The sequence below is a fragment of the Sabethes cyaneus genome, chromosome 2 (assembly GCF_943734655.1).
Source record: "Sabethes cyaneus chromosome 2, idSabCyanKW18_F2, whole genome shotgun sequence".
Classification (NCBI taxonomy): Eukaryota; Metazoa; Arthropoda; class Insecta; order Diptera; family Culicidae; genus Sabethes; species Sabethes cyaneus.
In genome coordinates, this window is record NC_071354.1 from 163306404 (window position 1) to 163327335 (window position 20932).

General features: G+C 37.8%; 4 protein-coding genes across 5 annotated transcripts; 1 reads left to right on the forward strand and 3 right to left on the reverse strand.

The window, feature by feature from the left end:
* Positions 1-1461: 1461 nt before the first annotated feature.
* On the reverse strand, positions 1462-5089 carry LOC128734268 (DDB1- and CUL4-associated factor 8). The gene is made up of 8 exons (XM_053828352.1): positions 4678-5089; positions 3924-4347; positions 3641-3870; positions 3162-3549; positions 2775-3101; positions 2562-2707; positions 2262-2505; positions 1462-2204 (listed from the first exon to the last, which is right to left on the reverse strand). Exons 1-8 carry the CDS (start codon positions 4839-4841, stop codon positions 1929-1931), a joined length of 2199 nt encoding a protein of 732 aa, XP_053684327.1. The 5' UTR covers positions 4842-5089; the 3' UTR covers positions 1462-1928.
* A 2791-nt stretch (positions 5090-7880) lies between these two features.
* Positions 7881-9245, reverse strand: LOC128737334 (uncharacterized). Of its 2 annotated transcripts, none has more exons than XM_053831952.1 (2): positions 9157-9245; positions 7881-9098 (listed from the first exon to the last, which is right to left on the reverse strand). In XM_053831952.1, the coding sequence occupies exon 2, from the start codon at positions 9056-9058 to the stop codon at positions 7907-7909; it is 1152 nt and encodes a 383-aa protein (XP_053687927.1). In that variant the 5' UTR covers positions 9059-9098; positions 9157-9245; the 3' UTR covers positions 7881-7906. The 2 variants fall into 2 exon arrangements, with proteins under 2 accessions (XP_053687927.1, XP_053687926.1); XM_053831951.1 differs by having other exon boundaries at positions 7881-9156; positions 9208-9227.
* A 3571-nt stretch (positions 9246-12816) lies between these two features.
* Positions 12817-17054, forward strand: LOC128734538 (uncharacterized). Its single transcript, XM_053828788.1, has 5 exons — positions 12817-12921; positions 13094-13180; positions 13568-13677; positions 15925-16019; positions 16165-17054. The coding sequence occupies exons 1-5, from the start codon at positions 12889-12891 to the stop codon at positions 16992-16994; spliced, it is 1155 nt and encodes a 384-aa protein (XP_053684763.1). The 5' UTR covers positions 12817-12888; the 3' UTR covers positions 16995-17054.
* Positions 17031-19679, reverse strand: LOC128734539 (copper chaperone for superoxide dismutase). The gene is made up of 3 exons (XM_053828789.1): positions 19531-19679; positions 19285-19474; positions 17031-17572 (listed from the first exon to the last, which is right to left on the reverse strand). The coding sequence occupies exons 1-3, from the start codon at positions 19576-19578 to the stop codon at positions 17100-17102; spliced, it is 711 nt and encodes a 236-aa protein (XP_053684764.1). The 5' UTR covers positions 19579-19679; the 3' UTR covers positions 17031-17099.
* Between the last annotated feature and the right edge of the window lie 1253 nt (positions 19680-20932).

Sequence of the window (20932 nt, forward strand, 5' to 3'; positions counted from 1 at the left end):
TTTGTTCGTTGTTCGTGGTAATTGAGTTTTCCGTATACTACCTCACCGGGGTCGCGATACCTACATCCCACTGATGGGTCTGCCATCTTAGGTATAGCTTGTGGGATACAGCATTTCATATTCAGCCGCCCGTTACGAGACAGACGCTGTGTGAGCCGCCCCTCACCTGGAGAACAGGCGCTCTAGTTCGCACCTCCTAGCTTAGCTGCTTCAGTAAGTACGTGAAGCATTTCCGGGTAAGGCCATCGACCGTCATCATTTGACTTAGATCTGCGTGGAGGCGCCAGGTGGGAGCTTGAGAGAGCCAGAGCTATGTTTGACGCTCCTTCCAGGTAACTCTCTCCATTTCATACCCAGAATAAAATATACATAGTAGAATTAAATTGGATAAGTTTTGTTTGTTATTTAATTTCCAGGTTTCGCATTCTACTAAGACGCTCCAAAAACTTCAGTTATGACTTACATAACAGAACCCGATAAGGTAGGTTGCTACCTTACTTGGTTCACCCTACCGAGTCTCGTGATGGGGCTACCATCTTAGCTTTAGTTCCTAGATACCACGTCAATTCATCCGTTCGCCCCGGACCAGAGGCTGTCGTGAGCCGCTACTAACCTGGAAAGCAAGCGCTCACTATAGTGAAATGTAAAGCCATCAAGAGCCACCCCTGTCATGGGGACGGACGCTCATGGCTGGGAAGACTACTTATCGTGCTGACACTCAGCAGTCGTATGAGTGCCTCCTTTCCTGTACAGTGTTCGTATACGACCTTAGTTTCCGACAGGGTTGGTTAACCGATCTCCACTAAGGTTGGTCGCATTTCGGTTGGTACAGTAGGATTTCGAATTTGGCAACAAATGCGTGTCGCCTATGGTGCCAAAATCGAAGCCGTTCCAAAATCGAGACCCTTTTTTGATATGAAAAAATTTAATGTAAATACGATAGAAATTGACTAAATATTATTAATCAACGATTGCAACCATTTTATGTTTAAAAAGTCCGTCAAGAGCTATCTGTCCTGTGAAAATAAATTTTTGGAAACCTGCGGTAAGACGTAGTCCTACGGCAATAAAAATAATATTTGTTCGAAACATTCTAAAACCGCAAACTTTTTTTCATGAACACATTGAGGGTATCATTTTTTGGTCATTTACAGCAAGTATGCTGACTAATACATGCTGACAGCATGTAACTGACTGATATTTAGGCGTATTTTTGGATGTGAAATATTTTGTGTTGCCAAAAACGGATACTTTTGTTGCCAAAATCGAGGCACGCCAAAATCGAACCATGCCAAATTCGAAATCCCACTGTACAACTAGGAGGTAAGGATGGAGTTTGTGGGATAAGAGGCTGAGAACCACTGTAGGGTCATTCCGAAGGTACGCGTGGTTAAAAAGATTTTCAGTTTGTTTCAATAAAAAAATTATAAAATAAATTTGACATGTTTTTACATTATGGGTATTTATTTTGCATTGAATCAAATTTATTTGTATCGAAACTACTTCCCTACATCGCCAAATCACAGAATTTGATTATTTCTGAAGAAAATAGCTTCATTTGTATTATCGTGCTATTTCTGACTACTAAATTCATTTTTGTTCAGAATTGATTCTTTCAGAAACTCACAAATAGTATCGATTTGCCCGCTTTTAGAGTTACGCAAATATCTACGAATACATTTGAATTTAGCTTGTAACAATGTAAATTAAAATGAATATCTGTTTAGATAAAACTAACAACTTACAATGTTTTGAAGGGATGGGAAACAACAAAAAAAAGTATGGTGCACCAAAATGAGCAATTCTAATGAAAAGACGATCCTTCCTAACGAGCTTCTTCTGAAGCTCTGCGAATCTTATTAAAATCACATTGTTTCACATTACAATCGCCTTCGTAAAAGCCAGAATCCGCCGATTAGTTTTCGAACTTATGATGGGTTGCATCGCAAAACCACTTCCTCACTATTTGTACGCCGTCGGGAGCGAGGCTCTCCACCACCAGCGCTACCAGCGCCATCCGCTTGATCTTCGCTGTCCGAGGATGTTTGGTGTTGAAAACGACCAATCCCTGAGGCTAAACCTTGACGAAACATAAGAAAATCCAGAATCCGGTCATCGCTAAGCGATCGACTAGATTGTCGAATCCGTAAATTTTTTTGAACGCATTTTTTAAGCGCTTCCCGTGAAAAAACCGGTGGGTCCTTCTGCAATTGAAGCTTGTGGTAATGATTGCGTAATACAGTTCATATACTCTTACTTACCTCGTCGTCGGAACCTTTGGGTACCCATATTTTAACGTCATGGTCTAACCCTGATGTAGCCATAATAGGAAATTCTGGATGAGGCTCTAAGCAATTTACAACGCCGGCATGATCGCCCTTCATCCAGTTAACGATTATTTCGGTTTCTTTATCCCAGAAAAATATATTTCCACAGTCACTGCCACTGACTATAAATTCTGAATTTGGTCCAAAGAAATTTACTCCTTTGATTGTTTTGCGATTACTGCCGAAAAAAAACAGATGTTTTTCTTTTAGGTATCAGTATATGCTGTAACCTACCAGTGTCCAGTATATCTGTGGATATATTTGCCATCTTCGTGTTGCACATTATCGAACAGGAAGACATCTTCATCACTATAACTAGCTAGAATTTCTGTTCCTAGATTATTGTATACGGCACAGGTCACCGTAAATCGTTGTTTGTCCTGAAAAAGAAAAATATTACGAGCATAGTACATTTTCAAGTTATTCAAGATTACGTGCCATACTTACACTTTTAGTATGGTGAGCATAATGGACTTTCATCGGTTTTGAAGTATTACGGCGATCGTACACCCGGACGGACTCATCATTGCCCGAAACACAAAATTCATGATCAAATGGATGCGTAGCGATACTGTAAAGTCGTTGCTTTGTTTTTGTTACCTTTTTGACTACGTTGTCCCGTAGATCAAAGCTTTTCACTAATCCATCCTCACAGGCTGTTAGAAACTCAAACTGAGACCGGGCTGGAATAGCAATCTTATGGATCGGTTGGCTTTGTTTGAACAAAATCGTTCTTTCGATTTCGCCTGCATGGCCAACGCGTGTCAGCCGAACCTGGTACAAAAAACAAACAACATCGTGAACTGTAGACGAACGATCAAAATTATAACTAACCTGACCATCTCTTCCCGTTGAAATTATTTTTATTTCGTTCCGATATCCACTAGCTTCAAAAAATTTGGTTTGAAATATGTTCATTCTGTGTTCGCTTGCGATTGATTGCACCAATTTTCCATTCTGCCAATTCCATAGATTTATTTTTAAATCGTCAGATCCACTAGCCAACAGCGTGCCGGATGAATTAAAATTTAAGCTATTGACACAGCTACCATGTTTACTCAGTTGATGCTGCAGCGTTAATCTTTCAACTATATGCTTCGAACCATAAGCGCGGGACTGAAACTGGTTGGAATTGTACCGCACCCCACCAATGGATGCTTTTTTGTGATACGAAAGGCCAAATGAACGAAGCTGAATCTCACGAAAATAGTTCCAGTTACTTCTGAAAGATTAATTTCCATATAACATATTCTACATTCCGAATAAACCAATTAACAGAAAATACAAATGTGTTTATATAACAAACCACGTACTTCACGTTAGAGGTCTGCATGAATGGAAGGTTTGAGACATCTACGTGCTCATTGGCATTGTTGTCTGACTCATTGTCGGTACTACCATTATCGTCGTCGTCGTCATCGTCATCATCGGAAATCGGCAGAGACGAGTCAGAATCATCTGAGTCTGCTGAGGAAGTATCAGTACTGTTTTCATCGCTGCCATCGTCTTCGTTGTTCTCATTTTCATCATCATCACTCGCATTCTACGTGAAGTGAACGAAATTATTTAGCATATGTCGGACAATGTTCAATTTACCTCATTGTTGATTTCATCTACAAGCCGCCTAACAATTGCTTCAAAATCCTGATTATTTTCTTCTCCATGTTCGTTTGCCGATTCCACAGAATCAGATCTAAGTCTATAGTTTCGACCTCGAAAGCGATTTCTAGGTCGAAGCTCATCAGTGCGAGGTTCAACATTCCCACTTGATACTTCTTCTTCTGACCACGGAGGCATATCGAACATGGTTAACGCAGGAAAGCGTACCTCAGGAGTACTAATAGGATTCTCGATCATTGCTGGCAAATCTTCAACGGTAGACTCGCCGGTCCCGGACGCAACTATGTCATCCTCAACGGTCATGTTAGTCGGTTCGGCCTCCGAACAATTAACACCCTCAGAGACTGTAGCATTGGGAACGTCCTTAACCGGATCTTCTTGCATAGTATCATCGCTTAAACTAAATAGAAAGTGGCTACAATTGTTTGCGCAATAACAGCACAATTTACAGTTTTAGGCAAAGTCAACCGCTTTGATGATTTTAATTTATATTAAACAAGAAATCAGTAATCAGTCCAGTGATATTTTTCAGGAATTTTCTTGCAAATAAATTATGGTCCGAGCTGACAGGGCCAATACAAATTGCGTTGTTAGTTTCAATTAATTTGAAAAACAATTGCAGTGCATTTAGTTTTAATAAGTAGTTACAGGTAGATTCTACCAGGTAAATGCTACGTTCGATTTGTAATACACATTTTTTAAATAGCATAATTGCAAAATGAAACTTTACCTTTCTGATGATTTATCCAACTTCAACTTTGATGACGAAGACAGCTGTTTATCTGATTTGGTTACCGTAGAATCCATTATCATCTCCGTACAATCATGGTCCTCGGACAATTTTGATTTTTTGGCTTGATGATAACATTCTGCTGGTAACTTTTCATCCATCATTCAAATATTCGCACAGGTTTTTCAGTTTTTAAACGAAAGAATTTCCTTAAAGTAAATTTATAACTCAGTTCTCACTGGCCATTGTTTTCTTTACTGACAGCTCATAACAAAAATGGATATCGCCAGCGCACATAACAAATCTAAATCCGGATAAACGAGTAAACTTAGGGGTTAACTGGACAAAATTTTACTGGTGTTACCGGAATACCGAAATTTCTACAATAAATTTAAATATATTTTATTTATATTTAAATATAGATCTAATCTGATTGCTAGAAAAATAATAGAGCTGGAATCACACGGACCGTCAGCAAACATCATCGGCAACGTCTCGTAACGGAACGTCAGCGATGGTTACCGACAGAGCTGCCATAAATACAGATATTTGTGCATGCATAAATTTGGGACCCTACCGTTTTCTCCGGAGTATTTAATTTTCTCGATCTAATCTTTTAAATAACATAAATAGTTTATGGACTACTTTAAAATTCAGGAACATTAGTAGAGCCAGAAATCACAACAACTGAAATAATTGATAGGTCCCAAATTTATGCATGCACAAATATCTGTATTTGTGGCAGCTCTGGTTACCGACTTGGTTACAAAGACTATCCAGCTTTTTACGAGCCATAATGGTGGACGGGTTCGTAATATTTGAACAGCATTTTTGACATTTCCCTAATACATCGCACGTTTTCTTTCCGTACATTCCTTTAGTTTTACGGTGAACGCGCGGAAAGAAAACGTGTGATGTATTAGGGAAATGTCAAAAATGCTGTTAAAATATTACGAACACATGCGCCATTATGGTTCGTAAAAAGCTGGATAGATTACAGAGGCGCCGACCGAGACACTCAAATCCGCTAAATTTTGAAACAAAACAGAGAGTACCATCACTGACGAATTGACATGACACAGAAGAAAATCCTTTAAAAACCATCGTCCTACACATTTTGCTTGCACATGTAAATTTCGCTGAGTGCACTAGCACCCTCTGATGCATGTCGCGGAGTAGCTTGCATTTGCACGGTTTTATGCTGTAGGGTTTTTACATTTGTATGGTTTTAAGCGGGGTACGCTGCTGAAAAGTAATGGGTAAAAAGATAGGACAAGAAATGCTCAAGAAATCGATTTCGTTTACGATTTCTTAAGCAGTACGCACTTCATAAGAAATATTATTTCACGTTCAGATGGCGCAGTTTTACATGCAGGTGAATTAAAACGTCACTTTTCCGTACGGAATAATATCCGGCGCAATTATTACCACAAGAAAAAATGACAGGTGGTTGCTTGCATTGGAGTTGTCAAAATTTCTTCGGTAAATAGCAAGATTTTTTCTTGAGCTGTTTTCTTTTCAGCAGCGTACCCCGCTTTATACTGAAATCTCGAAGCAACACTCGCGCGCCGCGTTGTGGTCATGTTGCGAAACATGCTTTTTTGAAAAATGAGTGGTTTTTGATTGGACGATGGAATTTATGCGAGTGTCTCGTCTGTTTGTCTGTGCTATAGCTATGCTATCTTCAATAATCCATTTAATGTTCGTTGTGGTTTCGATTCCGGCGACTATCCAAATAATATGACAATAACGCCTAGGACACTGGCATTCTATATATATTGATTCTACTACTAAATCCTACCTATTTACAGGTCACGGTGTTCAATACCGGTTCTACGGTTCAATACCGTTATTAAAAAATAAAATAAGTCATTTAAACGGAAAATGCCAGTTGGTTTGTATTTCCATCCTACACCTCTGACCCAATTTTTAAAAAAAAATCGATCGACGAATTTTTGAGTTACGCCCTTTTGAAGTCTTAAAGGGCAAATTGCTCAAAGTAAATGAAAATATTCAATGACACTTCCAAAATAAACGTAAATCACAGCCGGTATTGATTTTTTATGCAACATATGGTGACAATTTTAGGAGTTTTATGCTGTATTGGGACTAACCGGAAATGTTCCGGATTAAGTTATCGCTGTAGAAAATAGCCAGTATCGAACATGAACAAATGCTTACCATGCGACACCTCAAATTACGCCAGAATTAAAAAACTAGACCACTGACAGTTAGATCAACTACCTATAGCACCACGTTGGTTATATCTGGACAAGTTCCGGGGACTTCCGAGAACACCCAGACAAGTGGCCAATTTCGTTCATGAACAAAAACCTATCGTGCGATACCTTAAATGACACTAGAATTCAATAACTGCTATCTAGCTATCTGCTACCTAGGATAAGATTTGGTCATATCTGGACACATTTGAGCGACCCCGGGAACCTCTGGGAAGTCAATAACACAATGTGGTACATTTTTGATAATAAAGACATGTTCGGAATTGGCCATTGTGGTTCTTGGTACTCAATTTGGCTTACTTGGATCTATTTTAAAAGTTTTAGTGTGATTTAAGGTGTCATGATGAGTTTTTGTTCATGTTCGAAATTGGTCATTTCCCAGGGTTTTCCAGAGTCCCCCAAATATGTTCAGGTATGACCAAACTTGAGCCTAGAAAGCAGTTTTGGCTTTCATTGATCTAGTTATTGGATTCTAGTGTGATTTACGATACCGCACGATAAGTTTTTGTTTATGCACAAAACTGGCCACTGGTCTGGGTGTTCCCGGAAGTCCCTGGAACTTGTCCATATATAACCACCGTGGCGTCAGGTAGTGGATCTGACAGTGATCTAATTTTTAAATTCTGGCGTAATTTGAGGTCAAAAAATCAATACCGACTGTGATTTACGTGCATTTTGGAAGTGTCATTGAAGATTTTTATTTACTTTATATGAGCAATTTGGCCTTTAAGACTTCAAAAGGGCGTAACTTAAAAATTCGTCGAGCAATTTTTTTAAAAATTGGTTCAGAGGTGTAGGGTGGCAATACAAACCAACAGGCATTTTCCGTTTAAATGGCCTATTTTATTTTTTTAAAAACGGTATTTTGAACACAGTGCAGGTAGAATCATTTAAGAGTGCGTAGTAAGGCGTGATAAACCAATAAATTCCAAACATATTGACATTGATCTTAAATATCGTTTATTAAGCAATTCAGTATGCACAACTGATTAAAACCCGTATTTGCTTTGGGTTTGCCGTCGACTTTGGCGGTTAGAGGACCACATCGCTTCTAGTTCCTGTGCATTAGCTTGCGCTTTCGTAGCTAGATAGGTAATGTGTGACTTACGCTTACTCGTACAAGTCCAATCTCCTGTTAGATGTCCGGTTGGGACATAGCCAGTTTCTTCCTGCAGTTTGCGACGCAAAAAGTCGTCTTTCGAGGGTACTATGTCGGCGGAATTTATATCAATAATACTAACGTTGTCAGCCCGAGCTCGTTTCGCTTTATTGCCACCAATCAATGTCGCAAGAGCATGTTTATTACCTAGCTGATTACTTTCATATTCGACGGATACCGTTTCTTGCTGAATATCAATTCGACCTGTGTCATGCTCTTGCGGAGTCGGATCATCAAACTTCTTCACTGCTTCAGCCATTTTAGCGGCCTTTTTCGCCACCATTAAAGTAATTTCATTTGCACTTATCTCCGGAAGTTTTTCGTCACTGTTAAATGAGAAGAAATCTGTGTTTTCTTCGTCATCACTGTCTTCACCTACATTACTACTAGTAGATTTTGGTGGATGTTTCATTTTTACCTCTGCGTCGGCATCATTTCCGGCAACACGGCGAGTTCGATTTGCTACTGAATCTGGAACAAGACGATTTACGACGGGCTTGCTGAGAGAAACGGACGTAACATCCACAGACGAAAAAGTTGCAAACTTCGGTTTGGGTAGCATATTGAGGAGACCTGTAGATTTCTTTGGTGCCTGCGCACCAACGAGTTTAGGTTTTCCTTTACTTTTATCCTCATCTATAAAATCACGTAACGATGGTATCGCTATTTGGACTTTACCATTCTGTTTGTTGGCGCGAATTGAATCGAAGGGAGTTGCTGGCGCAGGTTTTGCCTCGGGGATAGCTTTCTTCTGCAGAAATTCATCGTCTTCCTCTTTGATATTCAATTTGTTATAGGCAGTTTTTGGAACAGGCAGAGGAAGGCGTTTAATTTCCTCATTCTCTAGGTCTATATCAGTGTTTAGATAAGGGTCGTCCCGAGCAGTACCTTTATTCAATTCTATATCCGTTGTTTTGGGCTGCTCAACTTCTTCAGACTCGGATCCATCATCACTGCTGTAATCGTAAGCCACTAAAGACATCTTGCACAAATTCTTTATGAACTTGTCATTGACTGCCGAGCTATAATAAAATTATAACTTAGTTCAACGTAGATAATAGGATTTAAGAGTCTGCAAACCTAAAAATAAGCAATTAATTCAGGTCACAATAATCACAATAACAGAAATACCAGGAATAGGACAACAAACATATCAAACACAAAATTAAATGACAACAATTTTAAACGTCACTCAGACGCACACGCACTGACGCAGTTCATATTTTTTCTCGGCAGTGATGCCATATGAACATTATGGAGTAACACGAAAACCGAAAAAACTGCTCGAAAATCGAAATGTGTTGGCTTGGACCAAGGGGCTTCCAACAGCAATGATTACTACGCACCTTTGAAAAAAGTTACTTTTGATTACTTTACTGATTACCTCTGATTACCAGTAATCAAACTCTTGTGATTACTATAAATTAATCATGATTACCAATGATTACTTAAGATTATCATTGATTACTCTAATGATTACCATTGATTACCTAATTAATTCGAAAATGATTACAAAAGTAATCTCTGATTACTACGCACTTACTGGAAACCCTTGGCTTGGACCAATGAGGTTTAAAAAGATGTGGCAGATGAAGACATTTGATGGTATTACACGGTAAAAAATCGTCACGCCCAAATCAAGTGTTCTTGCATTTGAATCAATCTGTTACGCAGCATTGCATATTGAAGTGATTTAGTGTTGATTTTCGAGAGATTTCAATTTTTCGAAGAAGAGATCTTCCATCGAATACTATTCAATGGAAATCACCATCGAATCATAATGCATATCTATTGAATTTGCAACTAATTATTTTTCGCATTTCACAACTGTCAAAAACTCGCGAAGTCTACTTCAGTAATCGAAAAACAAAGTATCCTTTAGTAGGTAATCGAAAAAAAATCATGAACCCAGAAGGTGAAAATATGTTTTCGACTGAAATTAATGCTATTCTGGAGTGTGAGTATAGCTAAATTATGTATGTCGTTAAAATTAATAAACTTTTATCTGTTTTCAGGTTGTTTCTGGTTTCAGGTTGGATTCATTACACCACTACGACAACACTCAACCATATTTGGACATGCCAGCATTAAAACAACAATCCACTTTATTTGTTAACAACTGAGGTTAATTTTTTTTATTTGTATTTTGTTTAAATCAAATAATAAAAAAAAATCAAACATCATTGATTTTAAATCGAATACATTCAATTCATTTGACAGCTCAAAAGTTTAAAACATAGTGCATTGGAAATTGAAGTGATTTTCTATTGATTTCATTTTGCTTTGTGTTGATTCATTTTCAATGGATTTTCGTTTCGAATCGTAATGATAGGCAAGTAGTGCGAATCCAACGGTAAATCACTTTGCTTCAACGTGTTATTTTTTTACCGTGTAGTAGCGAAAAATCAGAAAACGTTCGGACGCGTCGGACAATGGGGTCTGTTTTTGGGAGTTTGACGTCACGCTTCATCGTGATTGGTCGATTTACGATTTCACCCACAGCATGATGAAATTTCTTCATTGCAGTAATACCACTTAACCAACATTGCCACACCTGTATATATCACCTCGGGCTTTGGCTCCCCAGAAGCAGAGCTCAGCGGGGTGCTATCCCTATCCAGCTAACTGGCACCTTTTAGAGTGACTATATACAGAGTGGCGACAATGTCAAAATTGGAATCTTAATTATCTGTCAGTGTCATTCCAATCGAGCAGACGACCTATCCAACGCGTATGCAGGAAAGAGAAAGAAAAACCTTGGAAAAACCGCATTGCATACATTTGGGATGACTTGTCGCCACTCTGTATATAGTCACTCTAGCACCTTTATCTCATTTGCTTTGCGTTGACGAGAGCTAACATCAGGCGGGCTCAGGAGTCGTGGGCCCCACTGACAGCTGAAGAGCTAACTTGTGTGAAGAGTGGCGAATATATGATTTCTCGTTTACGCTGACGCTAACATGTTGGCTTTGAAAACATGGCTGCCTGCCAGCTACTTGTCCCTATCTTAATAACGAACGGTGTTTGACAGTCGACTTAACGAAGGGCGCTATTGCCAAGGGTATGTAATCATGCTATCTCTTTCTCATGTAGGAGTGAAGAGAGCATCTTTCAACTAGTTCGCCGGCAATTAGAGATTCCATTGAATAAAGCGTTAGCTGTCACTCGGACCGAAACGTCAGAAAAAACGGTTACACTGCAATCATATGCAGTTGACGTTCATTTCAAACCCCTGGCTATTGCAGGAAAACAGGGGGCTGATATGACGTCACATTTTCGTTGCTAACATGAAAAGGGCGGCAAACACTAAGCGATTCCACAAAACGAATTTAACTTACCATTTTCACAGTTTCATGTATTTCGCATCAATTGCCTGGCATTGGCTTTGTGATGCTAAAACCTTGGCTAAAATCAAACTAAAACTAACAAAATTTAACAATTTACACATCCGACTCGGTTGTCAGCTTGAGCCCATCTATGAAGCTGTCAGCTTGGGCCCGCTCTTTGTTGGCTACGTTGTTTTTTGTACAGGTTGGTATTGGAAGTGTCATTCCCGTATAGGAAAAGCGCCCGTCTGACAGGTAAATTTGCTGCCAACCTTGTCGAGATGTGCTGAGATGTTGGCAACAAAAACATGGCACCCATCGCAAGCCCCTGGCAGAGCTGCCACAAATACAGATATTTGTGCATACATAAATTTGGGACCCATCAATTCAAACTGAAATACAGTTGATGTGATTTCTGGCTCTACTAATGTTCCCGAGTTTTAAAGTAGTCCATAAACTATTTATGTTATTTAAAAGATTAGATCGAGAAAATTAAATACTCCGGAGAAAACCGTACGGTCCCAAATTTATGCATGCACAAATATCTGTATTTATGGCAGCTCTGCCCATGAAGTAATTTGCTGTTTCGTCACTAACCAGAATGACATTAGCTGAGGATCGGTTATGTAGGAGTGAGAGGGGAGCGAAGAGTGGAGGAGAGGATCCGGGAGTTTGATATTTGATGTTTTTGATATTATTCCTATAGCAAACAGCCTCAGCGAGGGCCTCAGCTAATGTCAAAAAATCTTTATATGTGTGCGTGGTGGAATACTTCATGAAGGATCAAACTAAATAAATATTTATTTATAAATTTTATCGAGCAGTTAAATAACAATATTTTTGCAGAAAAGTTCGGCATCCCTGGAGCATCAACGGAATCAAGAATCAATAAACAACAAAACGAAGGGTCTCTGTAGAGTGACTATATACAGAGTGGCGACAAGTCATCCCAAATGTATGCAATGCGGTTTTTCCAAGGTTTTGCTTTCTCTTTCCTGCATACGCGTTGTGTAGGTCGTCTGCTCGATTGGAATGACACTGACAGATAATTATAATTCCAATTTTGACATTGTCGCCACTCTGTATATAGTCACTCTAGGTCTCTGGTGCTGGTCTCCAGTAATAAATATAGTTACTATATATATAGTTCGGCGGATAGAAAACCAGGCGAATTGGCATCCCTGATTTATGAAATTTAATTTGAAATTATGGTGAAATGTGCAGGTTTTTACGAAAAATAATCACTGGCGGGTGTTGAAAATGACTAGTTCTATGAAAATAAAGTGTGTTTTTTTAACATTATCCCTGCATTTTGGATTTTGAAAAGCTTTTGGCTCCGCTTTTGACGTTTATTTGGCTCCCGATTTTCTATCCGCCGAACTATATATATAGTAACTATAGTAATAAAGAGATAAAGATAAGCTACATATTATGTTTTTTGAAGCCACAGAGCATAAAATTATTGAATGAACACACAAAAACAACAATGATTTATAATAAATTAGAATGTATTTTACAGGTAATTGACATATATCGTTAAACTGCATTGTAGTCAAAGAATCTCAAAACAAAATTATCGTTATACATCGGAATAGTGAATATTTTGAACCAATGCAGCAGTTAATAAAGCCGCAATTAGCATTTTTACATTCAACTTCAACACTTATCTGCAAATCAGGAAATGTTTTTAGGAGACTGTTATAAGGATAGAGAAACTGCATGTGCAGTACGAAGATGAATATCTGATTCAAATACAACATCTTAGTCCGAAGGAAAAAGTAAGTAAAATACGATTTTACGACGTTATGGGTATGGGTTGAATAGAACAAAGATTCCTAATGTAACCATTCAAAAGAAGCAAAGTTTACTTTAAAATTCGAATTTAAATTAACAATCTGTAACAAAAAAATAGTGTCTCAAGCCGATATTGTTAAGTATTTTTAGCACATGTTGGTCCAGGCAATGTCAATAAGTTTTAGTGAATAATTACGAAAAATTCCAAAAAATATAAAACTGATTTTTTGTTCCCTTTTAATTGATCTCAATTAAATGTTTAGTATACTTATACTTATACTAAACTTATATTGATTGGTACTATAAATACATTTAGGAAATTTATCTCATAAAAACTATATGAAATAGATAATATAACTGCACATTTACAGGATGTCCTCAAACAATTTTATAAGCAACATACATGGGGTTTAGGAAGTGCAAAAATACTAGCATTGTACAAAAATGCAGGAATAATTACAGCCACGGAATACGTATTAAGGTAAATCTCAATAAATACCGTCTGCCGAGGTGAGATTGTGCCAAAAAAGTATAGGTTTTGCTTTTGCTTGTTATACACACAATTTAGCGATTAAGTTGATTCAAAGTCTGTCTCTGTCAATATACACTTTAATGTTAAGTTAACTGCCAGAAAGATGGTTCAGTTACAACGTACAATGAACATAGAGATTGCTGATATTTATCTTACGCACACTTCGCCGCGTATACGTATATGCGATTTGTATTCATCGCGAAATTTTTTTTCCATAGCGAAATCGTTCTGCGATGCACACAAACCACCAATACAGTCACACACTAGTAACCCTTATAAATAATATATTGTAATTACTGTGAACTTTGGCACAATCTCACCCCTTCTAGGGGGTGACATATTGTGCCAAAACCATAAAGTTAAATATCTAATAAATAAACAGTATAGTGTATCTATGAACAACACACATGCAGAACAATATGAACTAGTACGTATGGGGTCGACCATGAACCACGTTGGCTATTAGAAATCGGGGGACGACCAAAAACAAACCACCTTACAAATTATAATAAAACGTATGGACGAAAACTACTCGGGGGTCTACAACAATCAATAATAAGTACGCAATATATAGACAGCTACTAAATATATAGTAGCGTCTCCAGGCTTTAGAAAGGGGTAATAAAAGGGACGTATAATCTCAGAAGGCTTATCTATTTGATCATTTAACAAAGTTAATTATTTACTTCATTCAAGATCCTGCAGCTAGAGGACACGCAATCAGCCCCACCTTTATAACTGACACAATATATAAGGTAAAACATATTTGGCTTATATGAAAGTGTTTATTCAGGATCTGAAGGATCTGAAATTTCTAGAAAAAAAGAAAAAAATGAATTTTAATTATTTCGCAGACTTACAATACTGTTTGCTCCTTAAAAGATAATGCAATCTAAATTGTTAAAATTTTGTGTTCCCCAGGAAGCAATGCAAGAGTTTTGATGGACACTGACGTATTCTTGTTGTGTATGTGAATTTTACACACCGAACCGATCGTTATAGTTTGGCACAATCTCACCTCGTGGAGCTCAGAAGTGCAAAATTTAGAAAAAAAAAATCATAGTCAAAAGCCGTCCGACGTTTAAGGGGGGATCCTACTCTGGAAAGTCGGAAAAATCGAATTTTATTTTTAGCATTTTCGAGATGCTTACACCTTCAAAAATGTCATGCCAAGAGGATTTTTTAATATCTGATCTTGGTGAAAACTTACGGCAAATATTGTGAAGTCACCTCAAGCGAAGTCCATCGCTGTACGAAACTTTGAACGCGTTTTCCCCAAAACCATGTTGCTTTAGCTGGCGGTACGAGTATCTAGTGGACCGATTTGGCTGAAATTTTTTTTCAGCATGTAAAAATGAATTATCTAAATTGTTACGATATTGTTTTGATATCTCAATTTTTCAATTGAGCTTTTAATTGGCGATTTTTGATGAAAAAACACCTTTCTTTTGAAAAAATTGTCGCCATATTGGTAATTTTTCGAATTTTCAAAAACTGCTACGAAACAATTTAGGTATTAACCTAAAGCTTCAAAATCATCCTTGAAATCCGTTCTACGATACTCCGTTGGTTCCCGGCACGTACCGCCAGCAAGAAACTATTTTCTAGAGTGCATCCAAGCGCCCACCTGCCACCAGCATAATAATTACTATTCTGGTATCCAAAAAATACAGAATATATCTTCAAATATACCTTAACCAATAATCAAAATACCCCAACACTTAACTATAATTCTAGCATCTGAAAAAAATTTACGAAAATCTATTATTTTTCGGTCTTCCAGAGTAGGGCCCCCCCTTAATAACCTTTCAATACATTAAAAATGAATACTTTATCCATCTTCAGAATAGCAAGTTGATGCAATTTCATGTTTGGGTTCGTTTATATTGGACATTTATTGTCAACGTTTTTTCCCAGTATTTTTAACCCTAAAGTTTGAAACCCTTTTTAAGTCAAACAGTTCGCTAATATTATTTGTGTTCCACTCCACGCCATGAATAAATATTTGAGCCTTCAGTTTGCGTAGATCTAACCTATTTTTATACACAAACATTGTTGGTTTTTGTTGGACAATGTCACCCCGGATGGCGGTCATACAAAAGTCTAATTCAGTACACAACGTAGTTTAAGTCCCCCTAACCAACAAAAGCCTCAACAAACAACTTTCTTTGTACTAATAAAACTGCATTTATTTAGTTTGAGTTCCAGAGAAACAGTACAGCAAGTTATGAACGACTTACTGGAGACTGAACATATATTATTGGCTGAATTGACAATAATTTCTTCTTTAGGTAAGTAAATAATCTTAAAGGCATGATTCAAGATAAACCAGCATTGTATTTAATAATGTTCTGAAAAAGATAGACTAAGCTTTATACATTCTATCATAAAATAGCAAGTATTTGATAAAACTTTTGAAAATAACAATTTTTCTAGATTTTGGTTGCTCGGCAGCAACGCGAGAAATTCTCAAGGACTGTTTCCACTTCGCTTTAGACGACTTACTTGAAAATATCAACGTTATTCCTTGCAATTATTTGCATCGTCTGCGAAACTATCTTCCGGATATAGAACTTAATGCGTTAAGGATCCAACATATACAGTTACTACTAGGCAGAGAATCATTTGTTTCAGCAGAACAAGCTATTGGTATGCAGCAAGACTGGCTGACTGAAATTAATGCGTGCTCCAAAAGCGTTCTATACGAATTGATGTTAGAGATGGTTCAAGATACAACATGTGCCATTGGAAAACTTTTCGATAATATCAAAACTTTGGACAATATCTCATGGAAATATTTTTTGCATCTACTACGTTTGACGTCAATAACGGTTAAAAACGATAAAGTGCAGATACTACGTCTGCGAACAATCATTCGAGAAGTATTTGATCAAGTTGTAAATGAGAGACTGTTCGAAAAGTTTGTGCATTTGATACTAATTGCAAGAGAAATAACCGCAGCTAATGAACATGTGACTGGAGAATATAGCAGTTGGTATAAATCTACCTTGGGGGAAATGAGCTACCGTCTGAGTAAAGAAAACTTCATTCTTGTTATGGAAATGATGACAAAACTAATAACTTTGGAAACGAGTGTAGAATATCTAAAAATTCACATAAAAATTTCCATTTCTTCCCCACCAAAATGTATGGAAATGGTGGTAACTTACAAGCAACTGTGCCGAGCGCAACTGATGAAGCTAAAAAACGAAGCTAGAAATCCGACGGCTAATCAGGAATTCATTGTCATCGTAGATAACGAATAACGATTAGAGTAAGAAAAAAATGTTAGCAATTCACCAATAAAACATAAGATCGTTGTTTAATCCACGACTAATATAACAATTATTTTACTTTTATCTGTTGCTTAATTAAAGTGCTGAGTTTTGTTCCACGCGACGGTTATTTCCAGCTGATGGTCTGTCACGTTCATCCCAAATTGTTACACCGTCACACGCACATATCTTTTTATAATTTTCAAAGATACCGGCCGATCGAGCTATAATTCCGCACGCCAACCTTACATCGTTATGCGTCTTAGCTATTACCACGGATCTTCCAATCAAATCACCTACTGCAATCTTTTCGTTATAAAGCCTTATAGTTGCTCTGCCGTTTTCATCCGACCGAATATCGCTGGAATTATATATTTCGCCCACAGAGGCACATCCTTTCGATAAATCACCACATTCATGTACGTTAAGCTTATATGGCTTATTTTCTTCCAATCCGTCTACTATGCCGTCTACGATAGTTCCCGTATTAGCTGCTGTGCAGAACCGAACTACTCCGCGTATCTTACTATTTTCATTGCCGTAGTTTACGATAGACACTGCGGATTGTCCTAAATAAAAACGATAAAAGTTAGTTTGTGTTGTTTCGTGTAAAGCTTGTAATTTGTAATTTGTTTGTTTATTTGTCACGGTAACCTTTAGTTTACGACTTTATATCAGGTTAAGGAAAACACAAAAACAAAAATAGATACTCGAGATAGATAGAAATCGAACACACAAATTAGTTGTTAATTTCCATTCATGTAAAATTGGGTATGAAATTGGGGAGGCAACAACAAACCGTTCAACATAGCTCTGGCCGTCCCAAAGTGCCTACCTAGCGCCTCCACGCGACCTAACCTGGTAATGCTCCATCTTTGAAATAGAGTAGCCGAGCTAGGAGGTGCGCTGCCGTGTGGCACAGGCTGCCTAATCTTACAAATGTAGTTTAGGCATGCGGAATCACATGAACCATTATTGTATTCATACTGACTTTTTTTTTGTTACAGTTAAGGCGTTTTGGTGTTTGACTGTACTCTGGAACCATCCTTTAACCATAACAAGGAACCATAAGAACTATGGAAAACTCAAGATAAGTACTCTGCTTTCATTTGTGTATTATTGCCAGAGAAAAATTAAACTATTATTATACTGTATATTGTATTGTATATATGTACATATATAATAACAATCAGGGCACTTGTTTGAAGCGGTGCGCTTAGGGAGAGTGGAGCAGCCAACTCTAAGGTTCTAACCTTGGTCCGGTTAACAACATATCATGGATAACGGGCGGGCCCTTCTCCCCACTTGCCGGAACCATTCTGCATTAAGAGGGCTTATTCAACGTTTGGCTCATGGATCTAGTCCCTGGAAGGCGATTCTCAACACCCCTGGTACGTGTAAGTGATGTTGCTTACCGACCAATTTCCCTTTGGCCGTTCCTACAGGATGATGAATATGACCGATCGTTCAATAGGTACAATTCTTTTCGTAATTTGTAATTTGTAATTTATTATCACTAATTTGACGAAAACCTGTCAGCTACATCGCTTTAACTCAAGTCAAGGAAAGTACATTTATAAAATATGGTAAACAAATATTAAATTACAGATTAAAACAAGTATAAAAATATTATTCCTAATTGAGGTGTTTTTTAAATAAGGCTAAGGATGGTAATTGCCTAACGGCCAAAGGTATGCTATTCCACATCGTTTCCCCGCTTATGAGCACGCTTATGTCATGATAGGCCCATTGCTATGAACGGACGTTCCGCTAAAGCAAGTGGTAGTACCCTATATTCATATAGGTATTCATATTAATTTCCATTCATGCAAAATTTAATAATTTCGAGGGCTTGTATGCTTCTCAATAATTGACTGAACAGATGAACCTGAATCGACCTATGTCCATTTGACACTAATTTTTACCTTCAAAAGCTATGGATCAGTATTTCTCATGTAGGAATGATTCAGATTCACATTGTATTTGGGTAAGCGGATTTTCCATGGTACCGATCCTAAATTTTGATACCAATGTTTGGGACATGAAAAATATGAGTTTGACAGCCACTCTTATCCATATAGCTGTGGACGCTTTGCACAATACAAAATTGTAATTGAACATCAAATGAAAAATCTACCGACCTTTTAATCTTTGCTACAAAACTACAAAAGTTCAATTCAATGGACAAAGTAGTCTAAGTCCCCCCTAGCAAAAAAAAAATCTTTGCTAGCAATTAACGTAACGGAATTAAGTTAACAGAGCGGAAAATGTCGCTACTTACCACCAAAGCCTGACAGTACCGCTCGTCTACCAGTAGCTTCGATTCGTCGTTGTATATCAATCCAAGGAAGAACCGTCTCCACTAGTACACTACCTTTCTTTTGATCGATATGCACCTGGCCAACATCCGCGAGTGCTTCGCGTACCTTCTCGACGCATCGATGGTCGACGATTTGCACAGCAAATTCAATCTGTAAGATCTTATTGTTGAGTATCAAAATTATTCAAACACATTTTTTGTGCTTGCCTTTATATCGGTTTTTTTATCCATTCTTATCGGCAAGACATATGTCATCTAAATTTTCAAAGAATCCCGGAAACGCCTAAGATGTTAAAAACACATCACATAACTCATAAAGTGCAATGTTAAACGAGTTAAACCAAAAATATGTGAGATAAGAAATCGTTGAGTGATGCCGGTGGTTAACAAAATTGTGTATGTTTTTGTTTAGGTCGTATAAAAATATAAAAATGATAAAAATACGCGTTTGACAAAAAGGACACAAAGTCAAACCAAGGGGTTTCCAGTAAGACAAATAATTGCGTAGTAATCAGAGATTACTTTTGTAATCTTTATCATAGAGAACAGACTACCAGGTATAATCACAGAGAACAGATTAACAGGCTCGAAGGAAATAATCGATTTTTTGTGTGTAAAATCTGTCGGTGGCGCCCTCCAGAAATAGTTTGCCAAACGCATCAAAAAATATCCATGTACCTTTATCAATATTTCTTTGTGCTGGAGTTACATAGCAGCGATGGCAGCGACATCAAGATTTAGTTTGCCACTTACTGCTCGAGGGGTGCTCTATTGAAGGATTACTCGTAGATTACATAAAAATCTTTTACACATTTTTTGTCGATTACCTGGTAGTCTGTTCTCTGTGGTATAATCGACGAAAAGTGTGTAAAGATTGTATAACAATTCCCGGAAAACTATTCCCCAGAAAATAAAACGCCGAAGCTTTTTTCCTAGAAAACCAAACCCCGGAAAGCACCAATAACCAAAAAACCATTGACCAGAAAGCATTAATCCGCAGAAAATTAATATCTAGAAAGTACTAATTGCCAGAATACTATTCTCCAGAAGAAACTAATCGCCAGAATACTATTTCCCAGAAATAATTATATATTCCTGAAGACGAAATCCGCGAAATAACAGTTACCGTAAGCGCGCCTCATTTAGTTGGAATGAATAACATCTTGACTCTAATGAAGACCCCCAATGAAGGCAGTGTTCGGTTGAATGAAGCTAAGTACAATCCTTTTTAATTCGGAATTTTCCGGATTAGTGAGATCCGAACTATCAAGTCGTCGGATTATTGGGTGTCGGACTAGCGGTATACTGCAGAGTAATACGGGTTATTGGATTTAACTGCTACAGTTGGAAAATTTAAACAGTATGTCATAGAAACCTCCCAGTTGGCTTCGAGGTATGACGCTGGCCTAATAAGCCAGTCATCGAATGTTCGAATCTCGACTGGGAGAGGCTGTTAGAGTCAATAGGATCGTAGCAACTGGCCCTGCAATTGTCCTGCCCTCTAACAGCTGGCTGCGAAGTCTGTCGTTTAAAAAAACAGAAGGTCAAGTTTCGATAACGAAAGCATCTAGGCTTTACTTTGTCATAGAAACCATTCACAACTTTCGGC

Excerpts from the sequence above, each read along its gene's own strand:
- LOC128737334 (XM_053831952.1), bottom strand. The coding sequence starts at position 9,058 with ATGTCTTTAGTGGCTTACGATTACAGCAGTGATGATGGATCCGAGTCT.
- LOC128734268 (XM_053828352.1), bottom strand. The coding sequence starts at position 4,841 with ATGATGGATGAAAAGTTACCAGCAGAATGTTATCATCAAGCCAAAAAA. Across the intron at positions 3,550-3,640 it reads ATGCAGACCTCTAACGTGAA|AAGTAACTGGAACTATTTTC; the intron begins GTACGTGGTTTG and ends TTAATCTTTCAG. Across the intron at positions 2,205-2,261 it reads CCAAAGGTTCCGACGACGAG|AAGGACCCACCGGTTTTTTC; the intron begins GTAAGTAAGAGT and ends CTTCAATTGCAG.
- LOC128734539 (XM_053828789.1), bottom strand. The coding sequence starts at position 19,578 with ATGACATATGTCTTGCCGATAAGAATGGATAAAAAAACCGATATAAAG. Across the intron at positions 19,475-19,530 it reads ATAAAAAAACCGATATAAAG|ATTGAATTTGCTGTGCAAAT; the intron begins GCAAGCACAAAA and ends AAGATCTTACAG. Across the intron at positions 17,573-19,284 it reads GGTACTGTCAGGCTTTGGTG|GACAATCCGCAGTGTCTATC; the intron begins GTAAGTAGCGAC and ends GTTTTTATTTAG.
- LOC128734538 (XM_053828788.1), top strand. The coding sequence starts at position 12,889 with ATGATTTATAATAAATTAGAATGTATTTTACAG. Across the intron at positions 12,922-13,093 it reads AATTAGAATGTATTTTACAG|GAGACTGTTATAAGGATAGA; the intron begins GTAATTGACATA and ends AAATGTTTTTAG. Across the intron at positions 13,181-13,567 it reads ATCTTAGTCCGAAGGAAAAA|GATGTCCTCAAACAATTTTA; the intron begins GTAAGTAAAATA and ends GCACATTTACAG.